Source organism: Agelaius tricolor, unplaced genomic scaffold (assembly GCF_023055355.1).
Source record: "Agelaius tricolor isolate 1412-34295 unplaced genomic scaffold, bAgeTri1.0.p SCAF_11, whole genome shotgun sequence".
In the NCBI taxonomy this organism is placed as follows: domain Eukaryota; kingdom Metazoa; phylum Chordata; class Aves; order Passeriformes; family Icteridae; genus Agelaius; species Agelaius tricolor.
Window position 1 is genome coordinate 26333980 of NW_027269271.1, and position 16814 is coordinate 26350793.

Sequence of the window (16814 nt, forward strand, 5' to 3'; positions counted from 1 at the left end):
CTTCCAGGAACAACCACAGGGGCTGAGCTTCCAAAGGAAAACCAGCCTGAAGTGCACTGAAATGTCACAGAATCATTAAGGTTGGAAAAGACCTTTTAAGATCATCAAGTCCAAGTGCCAAACCAGCAGCACCACCGTGCTCATCACTAAACCATGGCCTCAAGTGCTGCATCCACATGTTTTTTGAACATTTCCAGGGATGGTGACTAACGTTGCCAAACACAAAGATGCTTCCAAGAAAAGAAGTAAGCAAGTTTAACATCCTCTGCCAGGATGACACATACCTGTGCTGAAATAGTGCGCTGGAAGGTTTTTGCAGTGGATGTTTCATTGGACACGTTACTCTGAGGAGCCCAGTAATGTTCAGACATCTGCATAAAAAGCCAAAAAAGCCATACATTTGCCATTTTTACTCGTGTAAAGCCTCAACCACTTGTGATGGTGGGTGAACTAAGACTGGAGAAAGCTTCCTGAATCCTCTGGCAGCGAGCTGGAGATCTGGGGCACAGACACTTTAAAAGCAGCCACAAAGGTTACTGTCCCTCAGCTGCAAACCAGCACCCAACTTCTGCTGAGCTCCAAGTTTCCAAAGTGTCCCTGGGTATTTATGAAAGATATGTTGGCCAAACTATGTTGAGTTTAGAGGGAAGAACAAACACTACACGTGTGGGAGGAAAAGCTGTATCAGTCGGCAGCTGTGCTTTGTGCAAAGCTGTGATGATTCTGTAAGGAATCCAATCATTTAAACATTCTCCTGCATCAACACACAGCCAATGGAAAAACTGCTTTTTTAAAAAAGCTGAAGCCTCCCAACATGAATACAGTGGCACTGAAAGCTTCCCACATAGCAAAGAATAATCACTGCAACCATTCACACTTGGTTTTATTCACTGTAAATGCATTTATGCCTGAAACATGGCGGGGGGGCTACTGAAATTCTGGCATTGCATCAGATTAGCTGCATCCAAGTAGTCCTTGTAAAAAATGAAGTATTTTGTCTTTAGAGCCACCTCAGAGAGCCATGCAGAGGATGGAGATTATCCTTCCATGATCATTGTTGTAAATGAGTGACAATTTCCCTGTTACAGCCAAATTACCTTTTTCTGTAGCCACTGCACAGCCCAACTCCAGTGGTGTGAATTCTCCTTGAAGTAATCTTTTGCAGTAGGGCACCTTGGGAATTGAAATTATATTCGTTAGTCAGGAACAAGGCATTCTGGACAACACAAAAAAATTACAAAAAAAAAATACAAAGACTTCTCTCTCTTTGCACTGCTGCCCTCTGTGTGCACTGTTATCACTGCAAACTGACTTAAACTCTACAGCTCTGTTGATAATTGAATTAGCAAGAGCAATAATTTTAGTAAAATATACTTAAATCAGTCTACCCCACAGGTTCACATAATTCAGAATTATGCTTTATTGGGATATATGCCAAGTTCTAAACAAAGAGAATTTAGGACTCATAATATTTCAAAAACCTGGAACAGCTTCCCTATGTTTATCTGGTGTTAATGTCAGACTCCTGCTGTGCAGAATGGCCCTTTTCTTTATAAACACCAATTACCATTTGTTACCTGAGAAATCCCTTCAGGTACCAACCAGTGAAGATTACACTTCATACTGGCACGTGTACTACCAAGACCTTGCACCAGCAGCAAAGGATAAAAAACTGATCAAAACCAGGAGTAGCAGGTTTTACAATAGTCACAGAGGGAGCTAAGGCAGGGATGAGGTTAAAGCCTGAAACCTTCATTACTCACTTCTGAGCCAGGGTAACCAGGAACTTGACACACTGGTAGCAACGGCTGCTGTCCACGTGGTTGCTGTGGTGCATCAAGGCTGTGGGGAGAAACACATGGATTAGAAACCACAACCCAGATTTCCATGTACCAGCCAGTCTGGAAACAAAGATGAAGCTAAAATTTTAAGTTAGGGAATAGATTTTGTTTCTACAGATGTGAGCATGAGTATTTGTGTTAAACACACTGCTGTAAGTGCTGGTAGTCTTGAGTCTTCCACAACTCTACTGGATTAAAAATAGAACTGCTGCATTTTCACTTTGATCTTTCAAATGCAGTACCTGAATTTTAAACAGCCCTAATGCAGTTATTCTTCCCCTATAATCCATTCTATGTTAGATAATCACTATGGTTACATTTATCTGAAGGAAAAAAAATATTTGTCTGAAACCCCCATAAATGAACCAGATCACCAGCTTCCACCTGGATCAAAGTTTGCAAAGCCAGAGGAATGTTTAAAGCTTCTCCACATAAACAAGCATAGCAGAATTCAACAGCCATGAAACTGTTCCATGGGAGACTCAGGCAAAACCCCAGGCCATTCCTAGCAGCAAGTTTTCTCTACCATGAATTCCCACCTCTTTAACAAAATTCTCTGACTGAGGAGAAGCACAAAGATTTCCACAGAGCTGCCCCAATCAGATTTGCTACCCAAAAGTTGCTCTGTCCATAGCAGTCAGCAAAGAACACTGTAGTGAAACCTCCAAAGCTGGCAAAAATTGTTTGGGAACTGCAAATTGCCAGTTTTAATACTGTTGAAGCAGAGCAGATGATAGAAATTACAGCAGTGCTGTACTACAAATTATGCACAAACATCCTATTAAGGAGCACCAAAACCTATTATGTGCTGATTTCCCTTTCCTGGATTAAAACCAGTCAGTGTGAGGGATGTTTTCAATGCTGTTGTGAGGAAACTTCAAGGTAAAACTACAAGTTTCACTCCCAAACCTCAGGGCAGTTCTCAAAGCCTTCAACATAAAAATCCAATTGAACACTTGCACTTCTCCTCTGCAGTGCAAAAAAGGTCATGTATTGCTCAAGTTACAGCACAGAATTGGTCCAACTGGGACCAATTTATCCAGAAATTAAAATAATCACTTAGCTATTCTCTTACACTGCTGCATATTTCCTTCTCTGCCATCAGCCACACATGGAAACTACTAAACAGGGGAGCATTGATGAGAGAAATGAAGAACAAAGCTAAACATTCTTTCTCCCTAAATCAGAATCCAAAATAACTGAAGGTGAAAGCCACAATCTGAAGCAGCTCCTCACCCAAACAGCCATGAAAGAGCTGCTCCAGCTGCACTAACCCATCAGAGGGGCTCTCTGTGTAACCCCACATTTCATTTACACACCAAAGCTGCTGCTCCAGATGCACATTAAATAAGTTATTTCTTTATATAAGTTATATCTTATTACTTCTGAGTTTTTTTCTCTTTGAATGCTTCAGTAACTTCACTTCAGTGAAGTTTTGTATCTAATGGAGAGACAACACTTTGCAGGAGCAGCAACAGGTGAGAGCCACCTGTCCCACTGTGGGGCTCCACTGCAGTCAGTAGGGCAAGCATCCTGCTGGGCTGAACCAGGTTCTTTTTATGGTAATCAGGATGCTGACAGAACAAAAAGACTGGCAGCTTCTTGAGATATGGAGGAAATAAAAATTAAGGTTAAGGTTACAGGATTCAAACAGTTCCTCTATTATGGTAATCAAAGGTACTTTTCTTCCCCCTCATTACACATAAACCCTGATCTGCCCCTTATTTAAATAAGTTAGCTCTCTTTCCTGTTCAATTCCTTTCTAGTTTGCTGTCACTATAATGTTCCAATGCTTATTTTGGATTTTCTTTGAGCATTTTTGGAGTGACAGTGGCTAAATCAAATGTGTCAAGTTTTTTTTCCCTGAGAAGTAGAACAGTTTAGGAGGACTAGGAACCAGGAGATGGAGTGAACCTCTACCACCATGAGGGTCAGTAGGAGACAGGAGTGTTCACCCACTGGCTTACTTGCCTATTAATCCATTTTCAGTTTCAAAGGCAAATTTGATGCGCTCTACTTGCAATGGGTCTTCAATAACCTGTTAGGAAAGAAAAATATCAACTGAGATAAGTTGTATGATGTATCTATTCTATGGAATGATTTTACCCACCCCCACATGCAAAACAAGTAAGACTGAAGTTTCATGTATCACTGGATTGTCAAGACAGAAATTTAGGAAGTAATAAAACTCCAGACTGAAGGATTAAAATATGTGTGGATGTTGAAATTACCGATGCAGTCCCAACTTTTTTCATTACACATCAATACAAAAATCTATCCTGTACAAGTTTTACCCTTCACCTACCAGGATCTCATGGAGTAACTGGAATATATTTTTCAGTTCATGAGGAGGAGCAGTTTCCAGTTGAGTCTGCATGTAAGAAAAAGTTACTTAGATAGCAAAATAAGCTGGTAAAGCAAAGAATTTCAAGACAGCTTTACAGATTTTTGAAAATTTATTAATTTAAACAGTAAAGGCCTAAGAAAACCTAAACCCCAACACCCCCTCCAAATCCACCACAGTGAATTGTTTTGCAGTGATGGCACAAGGCCCAGGATGACCAAAGGCTGGGAGAAACACCCATGGGCCGGGCTTGTGCTGGCTTTGTGTGTACCTTGATGAAGTGCAGCACAGTGAAGGAGAAGTGCTCGTTGCAGAAGCAGCAGTACACCACCATCTCCATGAGCACCGACAGCGACCCCGTCAGCTCCCGCAGCGCGTGCATCACCTGTGGGCACAGCACTCCCTTCACACACAGCTGCCTCCCAGAAAACAAGGCTCTAACACAATGTTTTCCTCCCCAGGAAGGATGCAGCTCTTTTTTCCCCAGTGCCTGCATGGCCCAGGAGGCTGAACCCCTGCTCTCACAGCACTCCTTCAGCTCCTGATGCTCACCTCCAAGGGTTGAGCATCATCTGTTAAATCAGATCCACTCAATGTAGCACCTGCATTTGACATGGTAAAAAGCTGCATAGGCTCTTGCAAAATGTGCATAAAACCAGACTGTGCATAAAACCAGGCCCCAAAGCTTAGAGATACACTAGAATATGAAGAGGACAAGAAACTAAAGGTGCCTTCTTGTTTAGGCCCAAAATAGCCACCGGTGTTGGATATTCTGTGTTTTTCATGAAAGAATTTGTCAAAGGAATACATCAGGTAAGTTTTTAGGTTCAAACAGGGCAGAATTTAGAACAGATACCTCCATTAAGTAGGGTTTTCCCTCAGACAAGAATAGCAAGGCTTCCACTTCTTCATGGAGTGCCAGAAGTGGCCCTGAAGCGGTGATGCTGAGAGGTGGACGCTGCTTAAAGAGACCAGGAGCTATAACAGCAAATACAAAAACAATCCACTCATAGATTAGTTTGTTCTAACACACCTTGAAGACACTGCTGCTCATTTGGCACCATGAAATCCCTCATGACACTCATCTCAACTAGTTTACAGCTTGTATGCTACCATTCCACTACCACAAATCTCTTGCACCCTGAAGTGTCACTTATTTTAGTGACAGCAGACAAAAGAACTGCAGGAAGGCCAAAGCAAAATATTCACAGACAGTCAGAATTTTGAGCTTTAGTTTTACTTCCAATCCCTCTTGCACATTCATCATATCCAGAATATTTATAAGTCTCCTGTTACCTTCTGATTTTTGACTGCTTTCGACCTCAGACAGAAATTAAGTTATTCTTTTAAAAGACAACACCAAGTTCCTCCTTCAGGAAACTGAAGATTTTAACTTATTCCTTTATTATCTTTATTTGGATGTTTCTGCCTCTCATAAGAAGTAACTAGGAGAGTGTTTAATTGTTTGTTATTCAGTAGCTTAGTCTAAATACTCCCCTTTAGATTAGCAAAAGACAGCATAAGTCTAAACAAAATACTGCCTGCGAGTCTTGTTCAGCCAACAACACAGCTCAATTCACTCACATGAGGAAATACCTTTTAGGCACATGGGGAAGGGAAGAAGGTACAAAACTGTTAGCATCAAGATTTCCATCCCCTCAAAATACTGTTTGCCCCTCAATACATTTACAGCAAAATCAGAAGTAATCAAAATTGTATTAACCATTTCTGCCTTAAATTCAAAATCACTGTATTTTCCTCACTAATATTAAGTTACTCCCAATCAATGTAACTGAAATGCCAAGGCACCAAAAGACAAAACCACAATTCTTACCAACATTTCTTTGTGAGGAGACATCAGAGTGCAAGACAAGCAGTGCTACAGTGTTGTGAAGATATCCAAACTCACGTGCCTGTGCTGAGCTCCACCTGCGGTTCTGCTTGAGTCAAAGACAGATTTAATTAACTTTGGTTTATTTAATCAACTTTGTTAAGCCAAAATAATGTTCTTACAGTCCACCACCACGACCTAATACTTTAGAGTGGATAAAAATTTTATTATTATCAAAAATATCATGCTCACTTCTGCCAAAACAGTTATTTCCAGGCTAACTACACATAGGTGGACTCACACTTGCACGAGGTTTATAGAATAATTGAAGGATTTGTCTATTCTATCATATGAAAAGTATTTATTCATAATTTAAACATCATAAAAAACCATGGGGATGGCCTGTACCTGATTGCTCTGCCGGTTGGGGCCAAGGAGAAAGTTGACCATGTGCCTCAGGGCAGAGTGCCTGAGGAGAAGACTGCTAGCCCTTATTCCCTGCTGTGAAGAAAAAAACAACAAATTACCTTCCTGTGCAGCTGAAGAAGTAGTGCTCAAGAGAACAAAAGTAAAATGCAAAGGCTAAAACCTGCATTTTCCACTCTGAAATCCCGAAAATATCCCAACACAGATCAATAAGATAAAGTGCTAAAGATCTGTCTCATTGCACACAGCACATGACACAAACCAGAGCAGAATCAGCAGATGCACAGTGAATATCTTACAAGAAAAAAAGTAGGCAAAAAGAATAGAGAAATAGAAATAGTAAATTCAGTCAGTTATTCTGCTTCCCATGGAATAGAAATCCTGAATGTTTGATTTTTTAGGATATACAATTTTTTTTAAAGAGCAACCCCACAGAACCCTTCAAAACTGACAACCAAAATTCAGATGCTGAAAATGACATCTTCCCCTGGTATATTTTTGTGTGATTTTATCCTAATCCATTATTCAAAGCCATTTATTTAAAAAACAAAACAAAATAATTACTCCTAATAAAAGTTTTGAGTTTCACTGTGCTGCAAACTCTTCTACGAATAAAGATCACTAGCTGCTTTATTAATATCTTTTAAAATTTAAATAGCCATGAGAAAACAATGTTTTCTTACCTTCTGTACAAAGTTATTGAATAGCAAAAAGTACTGAGCACAGTTTTTACAGTTTTCAGGTACATCTTTATCCAGTAGAGCAAGTAGCACCTCCAGTAACTGATGTAGAGTTTTTAACTGTGAAAAAAAAAAATTCAATGTAAAGAGTTGTCTACTGTTTAAAAACCCAAAATGTTTTAAACACCTCCTGGGCAGGAGGAGATGAGCATTAACCTAGAAATTAAGAGGGAGGATGAGCTCACAGAGCTCTGCCTGCAAACAGAGCAAGAGGCACCAGGGGATGTCTGGAGAGGAGGGGACACCCACTGACCTTCTCCTGATAAAGCAAGGCACTGTCGAGGGTTTTTTCAAGGATTGTGGCCACAGCAACTCGCACCTCCCTCACGCTGCATTCCAGGAGGAAAGTCCTGGAAGAGAAAAGGTGAAGCTGCAAAGAGAACTGGAATCAACATGTACACACAGCTGCTGTGATTCAATGTGGTGTTTAGTGTTTGTTATTTTAATGGTCCAGATACATTTTGTATTGTAATTTTGTGGGTAAGTTTTAACTGACATTCACATACTCCTGCTTGTAGTAAGGCCTGTAATATTCCTATTATTATATTTATAATATTCCTATTAATATGTTTATTCATTTAAATAAAAAAAGCTCTGAAAGGTCTCATAGGATGCTGTTTTTCAATTCAAATGAAAGGATAACATTTTCTTTACACTGACACACTTCTTTCAGCATGTCAGATCTCCAATAATTTGTTTTCAAGCACCTATTAGCTGATCCTTAGCTTGGCAAGAAGAAAATCTTTCCAGTTCATCTGTGATCCTTATCAGGTAAGTATTTAACTTATCTTACCCCCAACACATTTCATCATGTTCTCCTTTCTCACCACTTGTAGAGCTGACCACACAAACTTAAGCACATTCCAAGTCCCTTCACTGAATTCATCACCTGATCCTCCACCATGCACACTGCACTATCTAATTTGATTTTCAACATTCTCAGAAAGCTGCACAGAGAAAATATAAAAACAAAACTCCAAGTCATTATCTAAAGTGTCTGCTTAAAGAATGTACACAGTCAACTCTTAAGGAATACATCAGTACAGGCCAGATCATGTTATGAGGAAGTTTTATCCACATATGAGACACAAAACACCAGGACTTACTTTACAAGCTCCCGGCCCTCTGGCCCAACAAAATACTCCACCAACCACTGACAAGCATCAATGCTTTTGGAGAGCAGTGCATCTATGGTGGCAATCCATTCTTCTGTATCAGCCCTTCAACGAAACAGGGACAACTGTCAGTAATCCAGGAGCAACAACACCTCCCCAAAACTGAACCATGGTTCTTGTTTGCCTTACCTGAGTTTCTTCTTGGTTCGGAGATAGGTTTGGAAGAGGAATTGGACTGCCAGCTGTAAGCTCACCTTTGCCATGCAGGGATAATAGGGATGCTTTACCTTAGTCTGAAAGAAATATCAAATTTACTCCAGAGCAAAATGATGCTTGCAGCACACATGCTGTCTCTTATACACATCAACATGTTCTATTCAAGTTATTTGCTTCGCTTGGAAAAAACAAACCACAGCATTTTTCTGTGCTAAGTCAGTCTCCAGTGCTGACTTTGCTACTTAATAAATATGCTAAAACAGGAGCAAACTTGCTGTAAGGCCAACTAGACCTGTGGATTTCAAAAATGTAATAAATGCTGTTTGTTTATGACTCCATTTAGAAAAAATCAATTAAGAAACTATTACCAGTTAAACTCTATCAACTTTGAAGTAACTAACACCAACTTTTGGACCTTCCATATGGAGAGGGATTTCTGTCCCTCTACAGGCTCAGTTTGCATCATTATAAAAGATATGGATTATTAAATAAATTTTACTGGGGCAAAATGATGTTTCTCCCAGTACTAGAAAAGGAGGTTGGAGTTTGCTTTGAGGCAGATGTTATCATCAGCATCCAAAATTACTGGAGGCAAGGAATAGCTTGTCTGGAAAAGCAAAATCATGTCAACACTTCTCTTCCAGTTTTCCCGGTTTGACCCAAATAGCTTTTGTGGCCATTTTACCCAAAATAATTGGAACATTCTAAGATTAAAATCCAGGTACTTACAGCATTCAGGGAAGCTAATGACAGAACAAAACTGAAGTAGTCACTACTGTATACATCTCTGTTCTTCATAAATTTCAAGTTTTCATCTCTCACCATCTGTAAAAGAAGGCAAAAAAAATTAAAAATGTTGGCAAAATACACTTCTCTAACTAAAACTTCATCTTTAATGTAAATGTGTGGTGTTTAAAAATCAGTGTCAAACTTATTCTGTTTCCTTTTGAATCACTACTTCAGCAGAGGGAAAAATACATAAGGGAGATTTAAAAGATCTGGTATAAAAGCAGTGATTTTCTTTCAAAGATATTACAAAACAGCAGATGAGGGACTTAATCATTTGGCCATTAAGGGAGAAAAGGAAGAAATTGCAGATAAGTTCTATTTTTTGCTTGTTTTTAATAAACAAGCCAAGAGAATACCCCTCAAACGAGAAAGGCATGCCTAACAAATTTAGATGCAGAGAGCAAGGAGTCCTGGTGTAATTACAAGCTGCAGCCACAATAAGGTATTTAAATGCCAAGCCCTTCTTTTTTCAAATGAGATTTTGCTTAAAGACTCTCAACAAATTTGAGCCAAGCTCTGTTCATTGTGACAACACAATCCCAGCTATAAGAATGGCCAAAGTGGCTGTTAATGCCCTGAAACAGCCCGTGTGGAGGGCCAGACACAGCCTGCAGTTTATTCTCCCTGTGTGTGTGATGATGCAGGCTCTCCTCACTGCTCCTCCTCTTTCTAACACTCTTGTGAACTCAAGAACCTGAGGATCACTGTAATTTGCCATCATCTCCACTACTCCTCGAGTGTACTCCAAATGAAGCACCTTCTCTGCTGTTGTCTCTCCCTGCCTGCATGCTGACTGCTGCCAGATCTCATGTTTGATTAATCTGCCAGCAGCTTCTTCAAAGCAAAGAATTGATGGGCCAATTTCTTGAGACAGTACAGTGAAACTTAAAATAAGTACCACTAAAGAGCTTGTTAGTAACTTTATGTCAGAATCCAGAATTGCTTTTTAGTTTTCCTACAAGGGAATTACTTCAAGGTAACCTTTAAAAGTTACCATGTTTCTCTCACTAAATGCTCAAATTTTATGTGAGCAGAATTTAGTTGTCACTTTCAGTGTGCTCTACCTGATAAATTCTCACAGGCATTTTCTCTACAAAGAGCCCCTTTTTTTCTCCTTTTCGAACCAGCTTGGTCAAGATGGACAGACGGTCACTGTTGGGCCTGTGGGGTCGAGGTGATGACTGGGGTGAAATTTCTGGTGAAGAGGGAGCAGATCTGAAATATAAACAAGCTGAAGGTGAATAAAGAAATCCTGCAACAAATCTACAGTTTAGGTGTAAAATACCATTGCAGGCAGAGTGATCTTATGGCAGTTTTGAAGACAGCCTGAATATTTCTTGAGGCTGTCAATCAGCTTGAACTTGCTGCAATAATGGTAATAAACAAGAAGCTTAAAAACCAACCCAAAACAACAGAAGGGTCAATACATTGCTTTGCTGGACAGTAATTACTCAATTCTTAATTGTGGAGAGATATTGGAACTCTGATGGCTGAAAACTTCGAGTTTCCTGAATTTAAGGGTGCCAACCCTCAAGTAAACACCTCATTTGACCTTGAGACCTTGGAAAAGGCTTCAAAAATTGAATGATAGCACAGAAACAGTGTGTGTAGTTTGGATAGTATTGTGTGATCTCACAGGGTGAAAAAACTTAGATTTGGGATTTTAGTATAAGGTGATATATGGGAGCCAAGATGGAGAATTTTGGGTGTGGGTTAGTTGTCTTTTTTGCCCCTTCTTCTTCCTTCTTCTTCACGGATCTGGGTGGTTTTCTCTAATTGGGTGAAAGATGTTCATGTTATGGGTGATCATAATTGAGTTAGAAGTATAAATAATATAGATGTCAACTGTTTTTTAGATACTTGAGACAAATAGCCTTGAATAGACACCATTTTAGCTCACTTTCTCGACTTAGAAAGAGCTCACATCTCCTGAGTTTGTAATAGATAAGGACAATAAACTTCAGAGTGAGACTTCAAACCCAGCATCTCCTGAGTTTTATTCACCCTGACCTTGGAGCCAGAAAGAGCCTGGTATTCCAACAGAGAGAGGTCCAGATATCAATATGAGAGAAACCTTTCTGGATACAAGAGGAACTTACAAGGAGAGGTCCTCAGCTTCCTGCCTCACGACACTGACTCTGCTTTTCTTTGGCAGCACAGGGGAGTTCTGGTCGGACACTCTCTGGTAGAACAGCATGTAGGCGTTCCAGTAGCGCCGGCGCACGTCGGGGTAGGGATTTGCTGTGGGGATAAAAGGCAGCCCATGAAGGCCCTTGAAGGTTTAGTACCTTTCCCATTCCTATATGGAAGCAAAACTGGGGGTACAACTACTGTGAAATTTGTCAGATCAGAACATCAGTCTGTGTCAGTGATTAAAAGGGTCTGCATTATGAAACAGGTGAATATTGGAAATGTACTTGGAATAAATTCCTTAAAGAATTGAAAAGTTCAAAAATATGATGCCACACAGTGTTCCATGAAGTCATTCTCACTAGCCTAAAATAAGGGTTGTTTTATGTTTGGTTGGGGCTTTTTTAAACTATATTAACAAGGTGCCATTGTGTTTTTCAATCTCTACTATTAAGTCTACAAAGTGCTGAGTAACAGTGAATATGGCTTAATTCATATTCAACCATACACAATCTGTTCTGTCCTTCAGTAAAGGGAAGGCTTTGGGGAAAAATGGTTTAGGAGTATTAGTCCAAGTAACTCAAAGTACCCATAATGGACTAAGCTCTACTCAGTCCATTATAGGTACACTGAGTTACTGAAATCAGTAGGAAATTGAAGCTACTGTCTGTACTTCTGCTTACATTGATCATAGACTTTTGGTCTATACTCTCCACCAAAACATTCATATTCCAGGGTTTCATCAGTCAAATCAAATTCTTCAACAACGGTGTCATTAAATTTATACCACTTTCCTTTTCCACATCCTCTGTGATCAAAACAGAACACAAACACAACAGAAACAAAGTTAGTTGATTGTCTCAGTAAAAAAAAACAAACCACCCTGAACAGCCTAGAAGTGACAAGCCTGAACTCACATTTGTTTTGACAGTAAGAAGAAAGCTTAGTTCAACTGATGTCAAAGTTGCATTTTAAAAAATAACCTTGATTAAAACTATGAGAAGCACATCACCTGCAAGTCAGTGTCACAGGGAGCCCTCAAACTGCAGTACAAGGTACATAAGAATTAATGAGCATTTTATTCTGGGATGTCCCATATCACTGTGTCATTGCCTCATGATAGGTGCTGAGAAAGGGAAGAGTGGTTCCAGAAGAGCTCTGGATGGCTCCATGCACCTTCCCAGAACAAGAAGCCTTTAGACAGCTCTGAAACCTCCCCCACGAACCTTCTTGCCCGTTACCTCCTGTCCTTGATGAAGGAGTAGTAGTGCCCTGCATGAGCCTGGCCACTGTGGACAATCACACCCACGAGCTCGTAGTTTTCTGTAGGGGCAACCTTCTTCCTTGGGGAGCCTCCTCCTCCCTGCTCTGTGCTCCTGCCATTTTCCCCCACTTCTGAGGACGAGTCCTGACGAGCCATCCCTGACACAGTGTAAGGTTCCATGTTCAGCATCCAGGGAAACTGTTTGAAGAGATACTTTGGATTAATCGAGACACTGCAGTGTGTACACGCTTTGTGTAATTTTATGAGAATGGTATCAGTACTTCCCACATTGGGAACACCAAAGGGAAATATGGAACTTCAACTTCTTATGGTCGTTACACAGATGTTAAATAATAAACTCTCTTTAAGGAGGTTTTTTGCCTTGCTTTCTGAAAGGACTCCAAGAATGTTGCAAACAAGGAAAGCTCTAAGGAAAAACACGTATTTTCTGTAGCACTACCATGTTGTAATGTACCACATGCTCAAAATCTCTGCTCAAAATGTGAGGCAAAGAAGGAAAAATGAATAGCAAGAATGAGAATCCACTGCACAAAGTAGCTGGGGAAGGCACCATAAAGCAAAGTTTTCTTACCCTTATTTGCTCATCGTATTTAATAGAACGGCCACTCTCCCAGTCAAAGCCAAACCTCATCAGGTGAATCACCAGCAGGCTGGGCAAAACCTTAATGCAGGTGCGCTTCACTGTAGTTCTCTTGAAAAGAAACAAGAATATCACCTCTATCTGACACCCCAGGCCATCTGCAGCATCCTTCTAGAGATTCACAGTGAAAATCCAGCCATGGGAAGTCATAGGTGTCCATAGGATGACTGGGATACATCTCAATGCATTACACAAAACTTTACCATCCTGCCATCCCTCTAAACTTTTAGTTTACTTTAAACTTTTAGAGGCATTGAACCTTTTGTCTTCAATGCAGCAAGAGTGAGCAGCATCTAAGCATGGTTTCCATGACCATGTAATGCTTATAAAACATCAAGCTGCACATGAATCTTCTTTCACAAAAATTAAGAATCAATACCTTTTCTTTGCACTTTTCACAGTAGTATGCATTGCTTCCTTCCAGAACCTCTCCTCTAACAAACTGATCCAGTGATATTTCCAGGCTTTGACATGAAGTCACACCAAGGTTGAGAGCCATGAAGGCTTCCTCACGCTCATACCTAAATTCAGGAAGAAAAACAGATTAGGATTTACCCAACTGGCAGGAACAAGACAGATGTTTAGGAAAGAATATTGCATTTGCCCCACAGCTATCAAAGCTGTGATGCTCACAGGGGCATTTAGCTACTTTCCAGTGCTACTCTGACCTACATACTTTAATAGCTCTGGGAGCACATAACTTGGTAACTGATGCACTGAATGTGACATTACCTGTGAGGACAGTCCTTGCAGATCTTCTGATCAGAGAAGATTCCTTGAAAAGTATTCTTAAATATTTGGTCTCTTCCTATTTTCTGTTGGAGATGTAAAGTTAAACATCAGTTGGATATATTGCAGGGTGGAAGACCAAGAAATCAGTAGGAATTTTAAACTCCTGAATACAGTGCAGATTATAAAATAAGCTAAAAGGCTCTCTGCCTTCTTTTCTAGAGATCAAAGCAAAAAGGGAAAAAAGGTACCACGGATATGCATATGAAACAGAAAAGAAATTGCTAAGGTTTTTACCTTGAGGTACTCATCCATTTGATCTATAAGACTGGTGAAGAACTCATAAGCATCCTGTTGCTCTCTAACATAAAGTTCCTTATTCCACATCTTGAAAATCTATATAAAATATAAATATATGTTAAAAGGTGGTTGTTTCATATATAAATATATCACTAAGAAAAGTATTTTTTATAAAAATTTATTTTAACATGTTTTGTTTTTTTGAATTAGAGCTTACTTTATAAATTCTGCAGTTGAAAAAGGCTGAATAAATGATTATTTTTAAGTAGAAAAGCTATAGACTCTAAAAAAAAAGGATGCAATACCTTCCAGAAGTTCTCAGGTACATAATACTGTAGCTTGCTTTCCATCAAATGACCAAAAAGAGATTGAACTTGATAGAACACATTGTCATCAGGATTGTCAGTATCATCATCAATGGAAAGCAAGGCCTGGAAGGAAACAAATAACCTTATTAAATTGGTTTTTGGAAAAATCATTACTATAAGCTGTCATGGCCCACAGCACCACAACTTAAAATTTATGTATTTATTGTGCATATTTGTACACACACAGTTGACTTTTCATTTTACAACTTATTTACAAATGGTGCTAAGATGCAGTGGTTCAAGTGAAAGTAATTCTAAAAAGAGGATTTTATTGGATGCTGAACTAATTACCTCTGGGAGACCAGGCTGCATGTACAGCTGCTGGAAAACAGCATTCATGTAACAAGTAGCACCACCATTCTTCAGTCCCACAAATCCAGAAATGGAGCGACTGTCCACTGGTGGAAGGTACTAGAACGACAAATACATTTTTTGTCCCAAAAACTTTGAAAAAATATGAGACTCCAACAATATTCTATAGCTTTTATAACCACCTTTGTATTGTAGAATCACAGAATGGTTTGAATTGGAAGGGACCTTAATGCAGCTCCACCCCTGCCATGGCAGGGACACCTTCCACTACCCCAGGTTGCTCAGAACCCCATCCAGCCTGGCCTTGGACACTTCCAGGGATGGGGCAGCCACAGCATCTCTGGGTAACCTCTGCCAGGACCTTCTCACCCTCAAGGAAAGAGTTTCTTCCTGATATGTAACCTAAAACAACCCTCTTTCAGTTTAAAACCATTCCCCTTGTATGTGAGCTGTTAAGAACAATTTAATGGAAAACCAGAAATATAAATTCTGAAATCTGCAAGACCGCTGTATTCAGTCATTTAAATATTTAACACATTGCACAATACTGTTGAAAATGGCCTAAAATCTAATAATAAATAAAATTTGTAATATTTAGGAAATACTTCTTACTCAGACAATAACAGATAAAGACACACTGGAGTATCTGCTTCTGAGGAAGATCAAATGTATCTGCATTTCCCCTAAGCTGCATTGGGGCATTTTAAACTGAAGACCATGGAAACACTGAATGAGCTGAAGTGAACCATGCCCAACACTCCAAACCATGCTAAAACAAATAAAAAAAGCTTCTGGCTTACATCAAACTCCTTGGTGAGTGCAGGGTCACACTGGTGGTGCATAGAAAGCAGCTCCTTTGTAATAAGCTGGAGATTGGAGGGTGAGCTATCAGCCAGCATTACCAGTACCTCATAAGCAGCTAATCTGCTGTCTGCTGTGCTGCACCTGCAAAGAAAACCACAGCTGAGATCTACTGGCTAGATGACTCAATTATTTCTAATTCCAGAAAGCTGTATTACTCAGAACAAGCAACAATTAATGTTCTGAAGAACACTTTGAGTGATTAAACACCCCTGAGGGACTGCAGAGTGCTTTTTTTTTTTATTTCTTGGGGTAGGAGAATGGGGAAGAACCCAATGAGAAGAGTGGCAAGAGGAATATTCCTTTACTGACAGGGATGCACTGGCTAACATTCAGTAGAAGGAAAAGGAGGTGCTCTAAAAGAAGACAGAATTGGTTGCATGTCTGAGGACAAACAGACAGACACTCTCCATCATGTAACACTGATGGAGATAAAATGACTTTTTTACAGGGAGGGAAACTTGGGAAGAGCTAGACCAGACAACATTCTTGCTACAAGAGATGAGCTTAGACCTGAGCTAGACCAAAACCCCTCCCATCTCAGCTCTTTTCAGTAGTCATTCAGCACAGCAGCCCTTTCTTCTGAAGGCCAAAGGTTTTATTTACACTAGGCAATAAAAAGAGTATGCTTGGGATGAACTGCAGTGGAGCAAAGCTGGACCAAACACTAAGGTGGATCAAGTCCCATTCATTTCAGGGGTTGTTAAATGCTCCACTGGAACCTTTCTGTAGGTTTGTGGAAAGGCAGTGAGGATATGCCTGATCTACCACCAACTACTCAGTGCAACACAAACAATCCAGCTGCACTAGCTCAGAAATCCACATGAGGATTACACCCACCCCTTCAGATATTGTATGGCCATAACAGCTGTGACAGGAAGGGGAAA

The 16814-nt window shown here is 40.0% G+C and overlaps 1 protein-coding gene across 4 annotated transcripts in view; it reads right to left on the reverse strand.

Moving 5' to 3' along the window:
- Positions 1-16814, reverse strand: part of USP24 (ubiquitin specific peptidase 24) — a 62021-nt gene that overhangs the window by 2964 nt on the left and 42243 nt on the right. Inside the window, exons 41-65 of one of the 4 annotated variants that reach the window (XM_071436816.1) lie at positions 15867-16011; positions 15046-15165; positions 14692-14817; positions 14384-14482; positions 14090-14172; positions 13737-13878; positions 13289-13408; positions 12674-12894; positions 12116-12240; positions 11402-11543; positions 10367-10517; positions 9243-9338; positions 8487-8590; positions 8289-8402; positions 7436-7532; positions 7126-7242; positions 6425-6514; positions 6020-6122; positions 5042-5163; positions 4457-4570; positions 4147-4212; positions 3813-3879; positions 1764-1842; positions 1098-1173; positions 285-371 (exon numbers count right to left, since the gene is read on the reverse strand). In XM_071436816.1, coding sequence (XP_071292917.1) covers positions 285-371; positions 1098-1173; positions 1764-1842; positions 3813-3879; positions 4147-4212; positions 4457-4570; positions 5042-5163; positions 6020-6122; positions 6425-6514; positions 7126-7242; positions 7436-7532; positions 8289-8402; positions 8487-8590; positions 9243-9338; positions 10367-10517; positions 11402-11543; positions 12116-12240; positions 12674-12894; positions 13289-13408; positions 13737-13878; positions 14090-14172; positions 14384-14482; positions 14692-14817; positions 15046-15165; positions 15867-16011 — 2806 coding nt within the window. Of the gene's footprint in view, positions 1-284; positions 372-1097; positions 1174-1763; positions 1843-3812; positions 3880-4146; positions 4213-4456; positions 4571-5041; positions 5164-6019; positions 6126-6424; positions 6518-7125; positions 7243-7435; positions 7533-8288; positions 8403-8486; positions 8591-9242; positions 9339-10366; positions 10518-11401; positions 11544-12115; positions 12241-12673; positions 12895-13288; positions 13409-13736; positions 13879-14089; positions 14173-14383; positions 14483-14691; positions 14818-15045; positions 15166-15866; positions 16012-16814 lie in introns of all 4 variants that reach the window. The other 3 variants (XM_071436815.1, XM_071436814.1, XM_071436812.1) reach the window with 3 other exon arrangements.